The 18398-nt window shown below is 42.7% G+C and overlaps 1 protein-coding gene across 2 annotated transcripts in view; it reads right to left on the bottom strand.

Annotated features, from left to right (window-relative positions):
- The window catches only part of LOC110468366 (unconventional myosin-X), a 58639-nt gene that overhangs the window by 35469 nt on the left and 4772 nt on the right, over positions 1-18398 (bottom strand). For both annotated transcript variants that reach the window (XM_021526276.4, XM_021526278.4), the window contains 10 exons: positions 15870-16016; positions 15067-15167; positions 13268-13334; positions 12718-12810; positions 9011-9079; positions 8070-8152; positions 6421-6529; positions 5681-5761; positions 4645-4769; positions 3719-3833 (listed from right to left, as the gene is read on the bottom strand). In XM_021526276.4, the coding sequence (XP_021381951.2) occupies positions 3719-3833; positions 4645-4769; positions 5681-5761; positions 6421-6529; positions 8070-8152; positions 9011-9079; positions 12718-12810; positions 13268-13334; positions 15067-15167; positions 15870-16016 (990 nt within the window). The remainder of the gene's footprint in view (positions 1-3718; positions 3834-4644; positions 4770-5680; positions 5762-6420; positions 6530-8069; positions 8153-9010; positions 9080-12717; positions 12811-13267; positions 13335-15066; positions 15168-15869; positions 16017-18398) is intronic.

The raw sequence follows: 18398 nt of genomic DNA, 5'->3' as shown, positions 1-18398 counted from the left end.
CACTAAGTGACAAGGAAAAATAATATGCATTTCAAGTCCAGAAGTATTTTTGATGCCTTGCAGAAATAAACTGGAAAGTGGCTCTTTCTTTGTCATTATTCATGGTCATTTTATGAAAACTTGAGATTGTTTTCATCTGAGAAAAGAACGATTGAACAAAATATACAAGGTTACATCTATCATATTCTGCTAATACTAGACACTGGCCAGGTTTTAAAACATGGTGCATCACCACAGTGTTCCTCACATAACCTCAAAGCCTGCATGCACCATCAGTGGGACAGTGAACATGTAAAGGTGTCACAGAGATCAGCAGACACAAATGTAACTGCTTGGGCATAAGCAGTTATACATAAGTGGGATCATATGATTCTTGGGGACAGTGCTGGGAAAGCAGGAAGTGGGTCACTGTGACCTGGATGCCAAACAGTGTATAGCACCTCCTCCTTCAAAGAGGCCCTGCAAACCAGCAAGTCAAAATGTGGAAATTAATGCCTTCAAACAGCAAAGGTTACTGTGTTAAACCACTGTAGGAAATCTGTGTGGTGGGTATAGGCAAGCATGGCAGAAGGCCCAGGTGCACTGAAGAAAGAGTCATATGGAAGCTGCTGCCCCATCCCAGCACATCCCAGTGAAGGCAAAGGCACCTTAGCACAATCTCTTCCATCATCACACTGCTTGTTTGCATCCAAGCCCTCAGCTCTGCCCTACCACCAGATAAAAGCTGCATTGTATACATTAATACCTCTTATAAACATTAATTTGATAATTGACAGCCCAGCAGCTGCTCTATTCTTAATGAAAAACACAAAGATCATCCTGCCCTTCCTCCTCCGTTTCCTTTCCCAAGCTTCACAATCCCCTGCACTAATTCACAGAGTCTTTTCCTTCCTCCTTCAAACAATTGCTAGGGATATAATTATCCTTCCATTCATTTTGCAGGAAGTATTCCCCCTTCTATAAGCCTTGCTCTTCACCTACCCCTTATAATTCTTCCTAGGTTACATCCCCATGGGCTTGTCCACTTTTTTCAGTAGCTACTCCTGACTGAGCCAAGATTAGTTCTGGGAATACCAACCTGAGTACCCAGAGCTGCACCTGTAGCAGCAAAAGTGGCAGTAAGGACATGCAGAGGACTTCCTTTTGAGGACAATGGTTTGGTTCCCCTTGGCTGGTAGCTTCACCTTTACCTGAAAGACTCTGGAAAAATTAAGGCTCTATTCTCCATCAACCCAAGTATTCCAGGCCTATGTTACCTAGCACCAGCTGAAACATGAATGCAGACAAAACAGTCTGTAATCCAAGGCACAACAGCTGGATCCAGACAGCAGGGAAGGTCCTACCAGGAAGCACCACTGCTCTGCAAGGCCTCACCTTGGCACCTGCTTTCCTAGGGGCAGGCTTTCTGGAGGCACTGTCACAAAGCTGAGTTGCAAAGTGGTCTCCAAGAAAGGAATGAGATGGCTTTGCATGGGAAAGAATGCCAGGCAACTCATCTGAAGAATGAAATGGCAGGATAATACACTTTGGAACGACAGCACCTTGGAGCAGCCAGGGGCTCGCCAGCCATTCAGCATGGCAGCAAGTGTGGAACTTGCCAGAACAGCCTTGGAGTGATCCATTCTTTCAATAAATAGAACTGCTCCCCTCTATCAGGATGCACATCTCTAATACAAACCATGCCCAGGAGAAAGTAACTTCTACAACCAAATAAGATGACTCAGCTGCTTCTCAGCTCCACTGAATTTTGCTTCTCAGACATCAAGAATACAAAGATTGCCTCTCTTAATCATTTCTTTCTTTCCACAATATCCAGACTCACAGCAACCAGCACCCAAGCAGAGAGATTGCAGTGTACCAACATGCCACATAAAGCTCTTCAGTCAAGTTTTAGTTTACAGGACACAGTCATTAAAAAATAAATACATTGGAGTATATCTAGAGTCTTCACAAAACACACACACATTTTCTTTACCACAATTACCACCCATATTTTTTTTTCCAAATAATTTGTGCAGGTCAAGGAGTGAGTGAAAACAGACAGATGGATTCAGTCCTTCATGATGCACAATGAGGACTGAAGAGAAAAGGGACCTATAGCTTCCAGGAGCTCAAAGCATCCTGGATTTCCTGCTTGTTGTTAGTCTACTGTAGGCTTTGGACTCCAGCTGTACAGCTTATAACCTTTTTTACTTTAAAAGGTATGTGCATGTGAGATTGGTCCTCCATCCTCCTGCCCTTACTGTAGCACAGCAATCTTCCATCTCTTGAAATGCTAGGAAGAAAGTTCAAACTCTGTGTTTACCAGCTCTAACCACCATTTTCTAAGTTTTCCACACAGCTCTGCAACACACATACTCTCCACATAGGCTTTAATACTAAAGTGCTGGGAGACTGGCAGTCACCCAAGTAATGTGGATTATCCAGGGACAGAAATGACCAAAATGGTTCCTGGCTTGCAGGCACCAATGAGAAGACTCCTGATACCAAAATCAAAGATGGGGAACACTTTAATCATAGACCAGAAATAAAACGAAGTGATAAAATCTTCTTTTTGGAACATCAGTGGAGGCATGGGGAAATAAAAAAAAAACAGAAAAACCAAACTCCAGATTAATACATGTCCTTCCCACAACAATGGCTAGTGGGGTCCTTGATTGCCACATAGAGCTGATAGTCCAGACTATTAAATGGATTACCACCAGTCCTCTAGGAAGAGGAGAGAGACATATTGCTGTAATAAATATAATAGGCTATCCACTTATTGAGAAATAACTGCTCAAAGCAACATGTGTCATTATCTGATCTCCTGGACAAATAAAATGTGCATATTCACTAGAATCACTTCTGGTTTCATTGTGGCACTGGAAATATTCTGAAGTACTTTTCTGAAGGCTTAAGGGCAAAAAAAAATGCAAGAAGTTGCTTTGATGTTGTACCATCTGCTCTATATATGGACTGCATACCCACTACTGAGAAATGCTGAGTGCATTGGACACCGTCCATCTTGGAATATTCTTTGAAGAATTTACTGGAGTATGTGGAAAGTTGTGATAGAGACAGCTTCACATTCCCAGATTTCTATAGCAATATACCTCAAAATGCTCATATCTATTTCTGCATGAAAATCCAGACTATTCCAGGCAAGAAAGAAGTGTTAAACATTCACCAAAACAGAAGCAAGATCTGAATTACGCAAATGGGCAGAAGCATTTGGATACCTCTTCATAGAAAATGTATGCTAGCATCTGGGCTAGCTGCACAAGCATCATCTGAGCTTCCCCAACAGAAAGCTGTCATACATCTGGTGATGCAGCTATTCACAGCTTAGATATATACTGAAATTCAGCTCACTGCCTCGGGCAATAATTTCAGTTAGTCAAGAAGAGTGAAATCCTTGGCACAAGAGGCAAGAGTTAATGGCACACATCACAATTAGATAAAATGAGAGCCATGCTTGTTCCCCTTGAATCTTTAAACTGGATCAGACACAACAAAATCAAGTTGGTTTGGTCAATTAGGAGTTTAGATAAAATCCAAGAAACCTGCTGTGTCTCTAGGTACATAATATGGGAAATATTCGAGATGCTGCAGGTCAGTGGCATAGGCCAGTGTATTGAAAGGATCATGACTGCACTGCCTTGCAATCTGACCAGATGCAATCACGTTCCCTTGCAGCTGGAGTGAAGCCATACCCTTCCCCACACTGATGAGGTACCTTGGTTTTACCCAACTGCCATTCTTTTCTGCTGCTGTCATAGGTCTGAAGAAAACCTGCACATACAGCTTTGCTGTTGTCTGGGAGGCTTGGCCCCTTCACAAGCATCTTGTACCTAAGAACAAAACAGAATCTCATCAGATTTCAGATGACAGTAACTACCCCCTTCATCTCTCTTCCCAATCTTTTAACTCTAATTATCCTCCTCTCATTAGTCCTTTTTCCTCTGGGACCTTCCTTCTTCACGTTTGCCTTCCAATTTGGAAATTTCCATCCCCCAACCTTTATCTGTTCCTACCACACTGGCAATTATTGTTGCAATCCCAGTAAAAGAATACAAACTCAACAGAATTTTTCAGTAAAGAACAACTGTCTTTTTGAAACATGTGCTTTCATCAGACACAAGTTATTTTGTTCACTGTAGGGGTGGCATTTAGTGCTCCAAGAGACAAAGGAAGCAATGTTCAGTGTCCCTTCTAGCCTTAAACTTCAAAAAAATCCTTTTGATGTAGCTCATTAAAAGAAATAATCACTCCTTCCAATATTAATCATCAACTATACTGTCCATTAGAATTTTCTTCAGCTGTCTAAAGGTTTTAAGCATGGTATTTTCCTTTTACATATTATCACCAGCTGGGTTTCACAGCATCACACGAACAAATCTGTGGCAAAGCTACCAAGAAAAAAAAAAGGACAAAGAAAAAAAGACCAAAGACCATCTGGCTATTTTTCCATTCTGACTTTTAGCCTAAGGGCAATTCTCCAAAAAGCCTCCCAGATCAGTTTGTGATATGAGCATTAAGGCCATGATTAGAAAAATATCCCACAGATGATCCTGACCAGAAGAAGCAGTTAAAGAGGGAACAGTCATATAGAATTCCATACTTTGGGGCTGTTCCAGCATACAATACAATGACTGCAATTACCTGCTGAGAAAGTCCTGGAAAAGGCGCCGTACAGGGAAACCTGCTCTTCGAACTTTCACTGTCTCCAGCATCCCTGAGTACCGGAGCTGATTTAGCACCACATCTGGATTAAAGAGGTTCGGTGCCTAGTGATCCAGAATCAAAACCAAGTAAGCCAGGCAGTCACAGGCTGTGTATCTGTTTTGCTGTAGAAAGCCAATCCCGCAATATTTGGGCATGCCAGGTAAAAAGGGCAAAGTTTGTGTGAAGGGGAAACCTCACAAGACTTCATAGTGCAGAATAAAGGACAAAAGGGAATTGGGTTGATTCTGGAAGAAGGAAAACAGTTTGCAGACTGCACTCATAGTCAGACTCTGGTAGGAAAGCAAAGATACAATGTCTGAACACATAGAGAGTGCAGAACCCTGACTCAGTTCTCTTTGCAGTCCCTCTTTTCAGTTAAACTGGAGACAAACTACAGAATTATTTTCTGGCATAAATCCCCTAAGCAGCCTCTGCCACATCATTTATGGTTTTAAAACACACAAGGAAAAGGATCAGCTCAGATCTAGTTAGCAACATATCCTCCCGCCACAGCTCACAGTACAAGCGAGAGCCAGCCTGTCCCTTAGCACTGTGACTTGCTCATGATGCATCCACCTCCACTGCCTCAGAGCCAGGGATCTGCAGGAGACAGTGCCAACTGCACAAGCCCTTCATTCCAGAACACATTTCTCTACAGGCACTATAAACAGGAGTGACTGCTTCTTCTACCACAGGTCTGAACTCTGCACAAGCCTGGCTAATCCTCCAGGCTTCATAAGCACTGAAAAAGGTGGGAAAGGCTATAGAATCTCATATTTGGCATGCAGTCTTTGCATCTAATTACCAGGACAAGGGTGTTTTATCTCAACTGTAAAATAACTGGAATGAAAAAGGGAAGGTAGGAAGGAACTGCTCTCACCCTCAGTTTGAGGCACCTGCTCAGCATTTGTGCAAGAGCATGCCCATGCAGGCCTGTGTCACATGCACACGTATTGCTGGGGGACAGACTTACCTTTTCTGTATTTGGTTTGATGCAGCGGATGAAAAATGGGTTGGAAGTACTAAGCGTGGCCATCAGGGAATGGAGAGAATCCTAAAGTCCAGCAAGAGAGACCCAAAGGATCAGTCATTGCAGAAGGGAAAGGGGCTACATTTGATGTAATAAGGTCTTCATGCAGCCCTCCCATTCCCAACACTCTTTGACTCTGCCTACCAAAATTTCATACCCACACAGTTTGCTCTTAAGACTATTTATATGGCCATCCTTATTCTTGGAGCTGTATAGCTTTTGTGAGTTAATTTTACATGTTTCTCAAACTTTAAATACAGGAAAACTAAACAGTGAAATGAACAGAAGGTCTGCAGATAATCTAAGTGTGTGAGATTCATACTTGTAAGGTCCTCCTAATTAGGTTTTATTGGAATTGTCACTATACCTGTAAAAATGTGGCCTAAAAGGACACAAACACTTAGCTGAAACACCAAACCAATATAAAAGATCAAAGAACCTCAAGACCTTCATATACTTAGCAAAGTATCCTCCGCCACTCTTCTCTATCTTATCATCTCACATTTTATACCAGACAGAAATCCTTGGGGCAGTGGCACTGTCTTTTTTTAGCACTGCAACATTCCTGCACATTTTCAGTGCTGGACACAAAACAAGAATGAATGACTCCTCTTGGCTGCAGGCCTTGCTTTGCCCATCTGCTCCTCCCCAGAAGCCTGCTGCTCTCTTGGAAAACATCATACCCTGAACTGGGAACTGACAGTCGGTCTGCGCCTCTGGGTGCCCATCTTCAGGGTCTCTTCACTGCAGCGACTGCAGACTCTTTCAAAAAGGTCATAGATGAAGTCCAGCCTAAGGGAGAAGAAAAGAATTAGAGAAGATGCAAGACACCTACCACCTGTGAGAGGATGGTTCTTATTGTCAGCTACTGCCCTGTCCTATTGTGAAACACCTCATTTTTATACCTGCTGTGACAGAGGAAACAGTTCAGCTGGCACTTCAGCTGAGGAAATGAATACTTCCCACATGCTGCCCAGATCCTGTGGACTGCCCTCTATGCCACACTCAGCTGCAAAGCCAGAAGCCCCCTGCCACACTTTCAAGTAGGATATTAGACAAAGGAAAATTTCCATTCTGCACTAGCTAGGACACCTCCCTTGAGCAAGGAGGGAATGCTCAAGGGACACCTCCCTTGAGCAAGAATATTCCCCCAGGCAAAACTACCTTGAAGGTATGCCAGCTGGACTGGTGCTGTCATGACTCCCAAACTAGCTCTCATGATTAGCCCCCATGACATGATCAGTAATTGGAAGCCCAGCTCTTCTGTGGCCAGAGGAGTTCTAGAGCTCCTCCATGTAGCTAGCCCTCCAGTTCTAGGGAATCTTTCACCATTTTGCCACTCCTGAGACATTGGTGCTGGTTCTTACAAATTTGCACAAAGTTCTTCAGAGCTGCTTGCACCAGTTTATTGTTATGGCTGCTTCTGGCCAAACTTCCCTTCTGGCATGTTGAAAAAGCCCAAGTCCTTCTATTATGCTGGACAATAACAACCACAATTCTGGCCTCAAGCCTCATGTAAAATGTTCCCCAGCTGCTACTGTCCAAGTAAGACAACTATGAGCAGTTCATAGTCTCAGCTCCCTCAGGTTGTTTCAAAGCTTCTCAGTGCACACTCTGCAGCAGTTTCAGAGAAGATGCAGTTCTGAAACAGTCTCATCAGGCTGGAGCCCAAAGTCAATACATGGACTGTGATAAGAGACACAAGGTAGAGCTGCTGCTTAAAGACTTGTAGGATCCTCTGTAGTATTAAATGCAGCCTTCCTGTTTCCCAGATCTTGCTCAAGATCAAAATTAGCTCATTTCTCTAAGATCATGTTGCAGCTCTGGGATATAACATCAGCGTCCATGCCCAGTCCCACAGCAACAGCTCAGTCTGGCTCAGCACAAGGACAGATGATTTCCACTAACAAGCAGGCTGGAAAAGAAGCAGTCTCTGTACAAAGGCTGGCAATTGACAGCATGGCAAAGAGCATTGACTCATTTGGGGAAAACTTTGCCATTGTAGGTATAGGGAAGTAAGAGGAAGAAAGAAAATGAAAGGAGGAAGGGGAAAGGGAAGGGGAAAGGGAAAAAAGAAAATTGCCTGGAGGGATGTCTGTCATGCTGTTAAAGCTCCTTTTAAAACTGGGACAACATGAGTTCTGATTAAATCTGTGCCTCATCTGACTTCTCCAGCTCTCCTTTCTTCTATCAGGACACTTCAGCACAAAGAGAAGAATGATTAAGAATAATGCCTGATGCTCTGGCAAAAGCAACTGCTTTCCTTGGTCTGGTGTACTACACAAATGTGGCTTAGTTCCGCCCAACAGCTGCAGCCTCCTGACATACGTACCTGCTGTCTTTCAGCATGTTTAAAATGTCATCACGAAAGGTGTCTCTGTTCTTCTCCAGAAAGCCTCTCACATCATACAGCACCTGCAACACACACACAGCCACCAGAGCAGTGCCCTGCAGATCATTAAGTCCTTCCACATTTACACGCCGCTAAACAAGGCCTCCAGCAGAGCTACACAGGAACACTGCAGGCATGTGCCAAGATCTGAATTTCTGGGGTCAAAGAGCTACAGAGTTCTGCAGTTACTGGAAAGAAAGTGGCTTTTAGCCACCACTTAAAAAACACAAAAAAAACCCCTCAAAAACAAGAGCCAAGTAAAACAGCTGCAAAGATTTGCCTGGCAGGAGAGGGTCTGTGGGAAAATCCTCTGCAAGGTGTGAGGTACTCTGTTCACTTCAGGAGAGTGAAGAGAACTGCCACCCAGTACCCCAACTTCCCAAGCACAAGTGCTCAGCACATTATTCTGGGAGGAGGTTAGGCCTTCTTTAATGTGCAGGTGTCCTGCCTTTACACACCTTCATCTGTTTCATATCTCTTCACAACAAAGAGCAACATTTAACCTTGAAGGCTCGGGAACCTTTGCCTTTTTGTGATAGTTACTAAGTCTTTCCTCCTCCTCAAAAGTCAAATTTTCCTTGTTCTTTTGAGCTTTGTTTGTTTGTGAATGTCCAAGAAAAGACAACATGAATAACAGAAGTAAGGAGTTCACCCCCAAAGAAAAAGTTACCTGAGAAACTCAAACATCCAAGTTGGAGAATATAGTACTGGAGAGTGACGTGCTGTTTTAAACCCATCACACTCATTGTGCTTCAGTAGGGGACATTAAATGTGTGGAAACACACACCTCAGAGACATTCTTGGTTTTTGGAATCCAGAATGGAGGACCTCAATATACCAGAATATACCAAGCACCTCACAAACACATCATGAACACCTACCTCCCCTGCATAATGTCTTATGCCAAACTGATGGTCTGTCACCCGAGGCTTCACATAGTAGGGGTTGCTCTGAAATAAAAGAAAAATAAGTTGTCTTATAATGCTGGTATAAGAATAAAAATTCAGTCAGGAACTCTGCCATGACTATGACAAGGCTGGGATGGGCAAGGACCTTTGCTCTTGCAGAGCCCGACCACATCTGCTGCAGCTATCTGCAGCCACATTACAAATATGTTACTCAAATTTAAGATGGAAATATCCAGCCCTTCAAGGCATTTCTCATGTGAGCAAGGGCTTGCAGAATCAAGGCTGCAGAGGCATGCCATGGATGAAATGTTAATTCTTGTGTGTCTGACACCTGAGGAGACTGAGCTCCACGCAAACCATGTGGTGCAGGACACAGGATCAGGATGCAGGGAAAATGGCAGCTTTGCATAACACCTCCACACCTTTTCTTCATCAAAGGAAATAACATCCCAATTTCCTGTCCTCCTCTGTATTTTATCTTTCCTTGTACCTCTCTTTCCCTATATTCAATATTCAGTTTTTCTTTCTCTTTTTCCTGTCTCATTTTCCCCCTCCTTTCTCTGTTCTGTAAAAACCATTTTAACTATTTAAGAGCAGCCATGCTGCTCTAGACCAGTGATCTATCCAGCAGTATTCTGCCTCTAGCACTGGCTGTGTAGGATAGAGTACAAACAAAGCAAGTAAATTATACTTTCATTTTAATATTCCTCAAACGCTAATTATTTCTATGAGGCCTGCCAAACTAGTAACCCCAAATGGATTTCTCTTTGAAATACTTACTCATTCCACAAGTGAACCCTGCAGACTTCTTGCAACTGGACTGTCCTTTCACAGGGAGCTCTCAACCAACCACATAGAGAACTAGAACTGCTTTAAGCCTGGCTTCCATTAGTGCCATCAGTCTTCACCAGGCCATGTGTGACTTTTACACCCATCACACCAGCCCAAGTTGCCTTGTCTCCATACTGCAGGTCCCTTCAAGGCAGTTTTCTGTAGAACTGAAGCTGTCCCAGACGAGCTGTTTACCAGTCCTGACAGAAGATCTCCTTGAGTGAAGGGGGCCCGTGGTGTACATGGTTCAAAGTGAAGGTGATCTACAGATCACCTTCTACTTTTCTACTTTTACTGTTAGTTTTCTGGGAGCTTTTACTAATTCTTTTGGGGATTTTTATTACTGCTGAGCCCCATGCTGGTATTTCCATGGAACTCCATCACAGTCTCTGTTGGGGTCTCACTCCTGAAGAGCAAGTCAGTTCAGGGACCATAATTTCAAAGGTGAAATCAGGACTGTTTTCCTCAGGCACAGCATTTTACTTTCATCTATGCTGCTTTTCATTTTCACTTTACAACACAATCAGTGTCATGAGGCCCCTTTCAGACCAGCCTTGCCCTGTGAGTCAGCAGAAAACCTCAGTGCTTGTAGGAGACTGTCTCACAATGCCCTCCTGTCATTGAGGTAACACTGACCATTTAAATTCTGTGAATTTACACAACTGTGAAATCAGAACTATAGACCTATAGTTTCCTACTATAGTTTTTTAAAATTAATATAATCCCCCACCTCCTCAGACAAAAGTTCTAAGAAAATTTTAAGTAACATGTTGCATGATGCTGTTTGTAATTCACCTCTTCATCTTCAAGATCTTTTAGCAGTATTTAGCAGGTGGACAGCTTCTGATGCTGATAATTTGTTAGTGCTACTGAAAATTTTTGCATGGTTGTTTTTCTTTTCACATTGATCCCATTTCATTGCTCTTCCCTTCCCCCCATACAGTCATCTTTTTCCAACCACAAACTTCCCTGTCTTCCACTCCAAATACAGCTGCTACTGGATCTCTCCTGTGGATTGGCATCCTGTTCTCCTCTCCCTCTCTACCAAGCCCTTATATTTCACCCATGCTTACAACGCTTTTGGTTCCTTCTGCTATCTTCCCTATTGCTCCTCTCTCCAAGTTGTTTCAGAGGACATATTCTCTTAAATCCCAGATTTAGGCTTTTCCTCCTTAAGACTACAGCATTCCACAGAAAATACAGAGAAGAGGGCTTGTTCTCTTCAGGCTTCCCAGCAATGCTTGGCTGGATGTCTTCCAATGCTCTTCCAGCCAGCACTAGAGACTTGAACTGGTATAAAAAATGCTTTTGCCTTCAGCAAATGCAAATCCTAGAGCACTCTCCACTGTTCCTCCCTGCACTTATAACTCAGCCTCTTCCATCTCTTGCAAGCTTCCTAGGGTTCCACATTAACTGCTATTGCCTCAAAGCAGACAGAGGTGACACTATGAACAGCTTAATGAAAAGGCTACTCAATGCACAGAAATCACCAAAAATAGCAACCAAAATGTAGTGGGGCATAAAGGAATGCAAAATAATACTGGCAGTCTCATGCTGCTGTACAATAAACCACAGGTACCTTCTTACCAAGGGAACTGCATTCTGGTCTGATTATTTATCTCAGAAAAGAATAGAGAAAAAAATATGTAGACAAATTCAGAAACGAGCAGCAGAAAGAAAGAGGAGCTTTGAAACATCTCCATTTAGATACAAAGTGAAGAGCTTGGGACAGTTGAGAAAGAAAATTCATAACAAGTGATACATTAAAAATATTAATTAGTTCTATATTAAGAAATACCAACAATAGTTTTTTAAAAAGAAGGCAAATCAGGCACTCTCACATTTCTTGACCTGTAAGACAAGGCAAAGCCACAGTGGACTAAATTGAAGGCCTTGATTTAAGCCCAAAGCCCAAAGAAAGCATATATTTCCTCAAAGCTGTAAGTAGCCAACCAAAAGTCATTGCTATTGCTTCTAACTTGAACTCACGAGTATTACTAGCAGAGTTATAATGCAAATATGAAAAGTGAGAATATCTGCATCTATGCCAATTTAAAAAATTCAGATAAAGGATACAGATTTGTATGTTTTCAGGCTTGGATGAAGCCTGAATTAGATTACTAGAAAACATATTTGCTGACAATGCTCTTACTAAAGTAGTTAGTTATTCCATAAGTCCATGCTACAGGCTTTAATTTGCTTTGTTTTCAGTCTATTTACTATTTAGAACAAAGTGTTGGCTGTACCAGAGACATGGCAAGGGATTGCTACAGTGATCTCAGTGGGGTTTCTGTGTCCCCAGGATAGCTTTCTGACCTGCATGAAAAAGTTCCACTACTGTGTCCAGAACACAAGACAGAGGATGAAAGAATTTAATTAATTAGGAACAATAAGAGAGCTTTCATTAAAAGTCATGAGGCAAAAGCCGTCCCCAGCCCCAGGAGACAGATTTGACATGCTCTGGAGCAGACTGCTGTGAGTCAGCTGGCAGGAGAAACCCACACACACTGTGCAGCCACATCCTGTGCCTGGGGTGCTGCCTCGTGTCCCTGCAGAGCAGCAGAACCTGACTCCATCCCATGCTGCAAATTCAAACCTCCTCTGCCCACAGCCTGTGGAATGCACACTCCCTCTTCTCTATGTGCACAGGAGACCATTCTCAGGTTGCTTTACATATTACTGTTGTTCAGTGCAGCCTTATTAAACACTTGCAGGTTCAGGCCTAGGGCGTTTTAAATTTACTGCACAAAGCACATATTTTACATCAACAAAACCTTCACTTTAGGTTTTGAAATGCTGATGGGGCTAACATACTGATCATTTGCCTGCCAGGTTATTTTCTTACTTACCATATGCTGGCTGTGAAGTTTTTCCAGAAGGGTGTTGTCTGTGCCTTTGGGGAATCGACTCTCTTCATTCACCAAAGCCAGTAGACCTAGTTTCTACAGCCAAACAAGAGACAAACTTTTACAGTCAGCAAAAGCTTTAACTACACAGCACCAAGTCAAGAACTGGAGATTTGAACAGACCATTGAGCAATAACCCTTGAGTTATACCCAGCAAAACTCAAACTGAAAGCAGAATTCTGGACAGTTAATGAATTCAGCAAGCAGATCATAAGTGGAGATTGTTTATAAAAAAATCACATTAAGGTTTTACTTGAATGATAATCCCTGTCTAAAACTATGACACCATTACTAAGCTTACTCTCGACAATTAGCCAAGATCTGCTTTTATGAGCCAGGACCATGGGTAGAACAGCTCACACTTTTGCCAGGTCACTATGGGAAGAGGATCTAAGCAACTATCTGCTTTTAAAACCAGGAAATGACAAGGAAGATCTCAAAACACTCAGCAGTTCCCACTGATCCCAACAAATTGTCACAGGTAACTGCTTACCTTCTCAATAAGGTCCAGGCACTCTGCATTATCCATCCAGTCAATGGCTTCCCAGTTTATCCCTTCCCTGATAGTCAAGAACAAAAAGAACAAAGTTGTGAATAGCAAGATCCAATGTCCTGGGGTGTAGGAGAGCAGAAGTAACTGAGCCTGGCAGCTGTCCCAGGACCCAAGGTGATTTGCAGGAATTAGGCTTTGCTATGGCTGAGGAAAAAGAATAGGGGACACAATGCACTGCTAACAGGAGATGGAATTAAGAGACAGCCTTTCTTATCCATACCAGTGACTTAGACTGATGTTCTTCTTCTCAATAGTCATTGAGCAAATTTCACATTAATTTTAAGCCTGTGCTCTTTCTGGAGTGACAAGCACCATTCCACACAGTGGTGAGGATGGACAGTTTGCTACACAGCTTCAAGAGTCAGCTGCAACCCACCAATCTGGAAAGCAGGCCTGAAGCACATCTGCCAGAAGACTCAACCACAGGTCACAGGTCCACCAGGACAAGAGACTGGAGAGAGTTTTCAGGGAGACTTTTGAAGAGGATGACACAGATAAGCTTTGGCCTGTCATGCGGGGAGCCTACAGGGTGGCCCTGCATCATTCAGAATAGGAGCTGATGTAGGTACAGAAGTGCAATAATGTGCTTTGAAAATCACCCATTACATTCTGTTAATCTGTTTAATGTGTTTTTCCCCCTTACTATCTTCTTATACTCCCATAATACAGGATATGTCTGTTTTCAGAATTCAGAGAAGCCTAGAATAATTCTTAAGAATGCAAGGAAGACTAGAGGCTAGACTACTTACTAATCCTGAAGAAGCAGTGCTTGTATGGTGAAAGAAGAGCTTTATGTACATTGCCTTAGAATTATCTGATATGCAGTAAATTAAAAAACCTCACTCAAAAAAAAATCTCATTCCTTCCAAAGTTCAGCTACATCTGTGCAACCATCAGGAAAGAATAATTTGTCATGATGGTACCATTTTTAATACAAGATTCCTGCAATGGTGGAACTGGCTTGAGAAGTGAGTGCATAAATAGCCTTGCAATTTTATAGTCTTTAGAATTTAATGAATTGCCTATTCAACCGTCTCCCTTTACAAGGCTGCTCTCATTTGCCCTCACTGACCCTGTTCAATTCCTTCATTCACAAACATAAAGGCTTCTGTTTCAGAGCAACAACTGAAGTATTTGACTAGCAGCCTTCTCTAGAAGCAGAAATACTCTAGAACATCACAGGTACTTCACAAAATACAATACAATATGAAGCCCACAAAAGAGGAAAAAGCTGTGCAGAAGGCTCCAAGCTCAGGAAACAATCTGATGTAAATCTTGCTGAAGAAAAGAGTGCTTTTCATAATATAGGAATCTCTAGGACAGAAAGAGCTGTCAGATATCTCTAATTGTCTACCCTTAGGGAATTTCCTTTTTGCACACCAGGATTCTAATCTGCATTACACCATCACTGCCATAGGTAAATCATTACCAAATTCAGTAATACATCCAGTGACCCTGTATTCTAATGGGTTAATGCCCAGGAACTTTCCATTCAGCTTAGAGACAGAAGGAACTCTGGAATTTCTAAACACTACAATTGTGCTTTTTCCTGGAGACAAGGGACTTATGCTGGCAAGCACATGGACAATGCTTAACAAGACCCATCCATGGTCAGGGCTGTACTAAGGCCCAGCTGTCTCTCCTGCTTCAGTGGTAGGGACTGAGCAGCACAGGAGGAATGATGTCCTCCCTCCTACTACCCATGAAAGCAGTGGGGCCCCGCTCCCACTGCTGGTCACCTGTTGTACTCCAGCTGCTCCAAGGAGAAGATGTGTTTGTTGAAATATTCCTGGAGTTTCTCATTTGCATAGTTAATGTTAAACTGCTCAAAACGATTCACCTGCAAGAAGAAACAATTATAAAATTTTACATTCTTGCTCCTGAGCTCTAAACGAATCTATACCAGCAAAAGGGAAGGTGCCAGGCTTGGAGAAGAGCCAGAGAACATAGTGGTGTCAGGTGGATATGAGGAGGGCAGTATGGAGAGGTCCACTAGGAGAACAGCTTTTGCAACCCATGCAAGGTTATTCAATAAACCTAATTCATAGTAAAGCATGCTAAAGACAATTATGGTTTTTTTCTTGGAAGAAAGAAGTAAATTCCCTCTTAGGTCACTGGGCTTTCTCTTCTGTGAAGTATCTGAGCAGTCACTCTATGACTGTTCAACATACATCCCACATCAGCTGTAGTTAGAAACATTACATGCAGGATTCTCCACACAGTGCAAAACAGAGTTAAACAAACAATGTACGTGTAGGATTTGGATATTTGGTTTGCATACAAATAAAAAATTCAGTATTATCTATCAGAGCAGATCTGCATAGGGTCTGTATCACAAACCAGACCTTGAACATCAGCTTGTATGAATATGGCTGGCAGAAATGGGCAGCTAAATATATCTTTCTGCTTTCAGGGGAAAGTGGCAGGGTAGAGACTCCAGAATTCCCTATGCTAACTTTACGAGGATGCAAACCCACCAAAGTTTCTTCCAATATGTATCAACATCACCAAAACCAGCCCACCCAAAAAACAAAATCCTGACCTGAAAGTTCTCGAAGCCAAAGATATCCAGGATGCCCACAGACTTGAAGTTTTCCTTGCCTTTGATTTTTGTATTAATCTTGCTAATGAGCCATGAAAAACACTGGGAATAGAGTGCCATAGAGAGGGAGTCCCTGGAGTCAGCTGCCTGTAAATACAGAAAGAAAAAATGGATCACAAAGAGAACAGAAGGCATAAGAGCCTCAGGACTTTAGGTTCCTCCATGCCTCTTCAGGTTTCTCAGCCTCTGTACTGGCTGTGTACAGTATTTATTTGTAGTGCAGTATTTGTTTGTAACAAGTTTTCACATAGCCAGGCCACACACAGACAAGCCATAATCTTTGGGTGACTGCACTTGAGAGGGTGAAGGAAGTAACAAAATCAGGGACATTTTTTGGAACAAGTGCTGGGACAGGGAAGGTGGCAAAATACCTCACAACTAAGCCCACAGCAGTAATTTGTATCACCTGAGCCAACATTTGTAGTGACAGGCAAAGTATCTCGGTTCAGTACTCCTAGTAGAGCTGTCAAATGGGTGCCTGCTCAGTTTTAAAAAAAACTGGTAGGGCAGGATTTAATAGAATATTCTGTCACCAAGTTATCCTCAAAAATTCCCTTTCCAAAACATTCCTACAAACAGCATTATCCTGCTGGAATCCAATTAGGCTGGCCAACAGCCACGACACATGCCCCAGAAGTTCAGGGGTTGAAACTTTGCTGCATTTGACCCAACATCCCATGCAGATACCATAACCAAGTGTCATACATGGAAAAAATAAATTGCAATCACTAACAGGCAGTAGATAATTGAGTGCATGTAAGCATGTAGATGAACATCCAAAATCAAACTTTTGGTATCTCAAGCAAAAGACTACGTCCTGATAGCTGCACAAGAAATGGGCTGGTTGCATATTTTGTTAACGCTTGGACAAACAAAAGCGCCGCACCTTAAATCCTCCAATTAATAAAGAGACGTGAGAACCACAAATTTAGAGTCTGATCATGAGCTGCCCTTCTGCATATACACTATCTAGAATGAGAAAACAGAGTTCTGGAAAGCCAAGAAGGTCAAAAATAAGAGTTCCTAACAAGAAGACATATCTCAGAGGACAGAAAAAGGAGCCAGGAGAGAAGATGGCAAAGATCATGACTGGAAGAAAGATGCTGGAAGTGGGGAAGATTCTGGAGATCAGAGACATGGAGATAAATGTCAGGGCATGCCCAAGGACCTTGGCTGGTAGCATCTGAGACTGGTAACTGCAACTGCACAATATAAACCCAGGTAAGCATTTGCCCAACCCTCTTAGACAAAGCTGCAAACTCCCAACTGGGAAAAGAAGTTGACATCTAAAGAATTACAGAGAATGTAATGCTGAGGGGCAAGCAAGCCAGTACATGAAATAATCAAGTAGGGTGAAAACGGTAATCTTGTCATTTCATAAATAAACCTCAGTAAATAGATTACAGGCTGATTCCCCTGTCTCACCTGTGACACCAGCAGGGCAACTCCTTCAGTAGACCAGACCAGCAATGACAAATCTAAATGCACCCTTGCCCCCTTCAGTTTTACAGCCCTAAATAACATGAGTGCTTTGCTAATGGCACAGGCCAACTGTTTCTGATTCCTTCTAGTGTCTCACAAACTTCTGAGACCCGCCTTCCAGATACTTCTTTTCACCCAACCACACTGGTTTTATCCTCTTTTCTCTTCCTAGGTACTATTTCCTCTTCAGCAGCTCAAATTTGACACAGAATAACCTCCCTTTTCCTCTAAAGAGAACATTTCAAAGCATGAGCACACATGCCTTTTCTGGCTATTTCTTCTCTCCATCAGATGATCTGCCTTATTGGCTGGGACTAAGAATGCCCTCAAGGCCATGCCTCTGTAGAGTATCTGGCTATGCAGTAAGTTGAACACATTTTCCAGGAACAGGACCTCCCCATCCAGCTGTAAGCAAAGCCACTTTCCCCACAATATGGCTCAAATGAGATTCTCAAAGGCACCTTTCATCCTCCCAGCTTTGCCTGCCTTTAGGCCAGTTCATCCATTCAGCCCACTGAAATGTCAAAGCTCAGTGGGTAACGAGCCCATTACATAATGAGAAATCCCCAGCAATTCTACTCCACCACAAGTGGGAATAGGCGGGTGCAGCACTTAGGACTTGGGCAGGAACAGTCTTTACAAGCCCAGTGTTGAGTACAACAGGCTCACCTAATGTAGACAGCCCAACAGCAGCATCCACTTGCTATCACAATTTTCTTCTGGCCTTGTACTTCATTGGACTGCAAGCAGTAAATGTCTCTCTACAGGGAGACTCTGTAAAGCCTACAGTTGCCATTGCTGTGGACAGCATGAAGTGCCTCTGGTATTATCTGTTATCCAACCTTGAGCACTGCTAGAGGAAGATGTGGCTTATTTAGAATAGACAGCTGAGAAGAAAAGTGTGGTGTTTAATATTGAGGATATCTACCACAAACTATTTTTCACAGGCTGAAAAATATTTTTCACATAATTTCACTGCAAAGAAAG

The sequence above is a fragment of the Lonchura striata genome, chromosome 7 (assembly GCF_050655825.1).
Source record: "Lonchura striata isolate lonStrDom1 chromosome 7, ASM5065582v1, whole genome shotgun sequence".
Lineage (NCBI taxonomy): Eukaryota > Metazoa > Chordata > Aves > Passeriformes > Estrildidae > Lonchura > Lonchura striata.
Note: the sequence above shows the minus strand (reverse complement) of the source record. Positions and strands in the feature narration are given on the sequence as shown.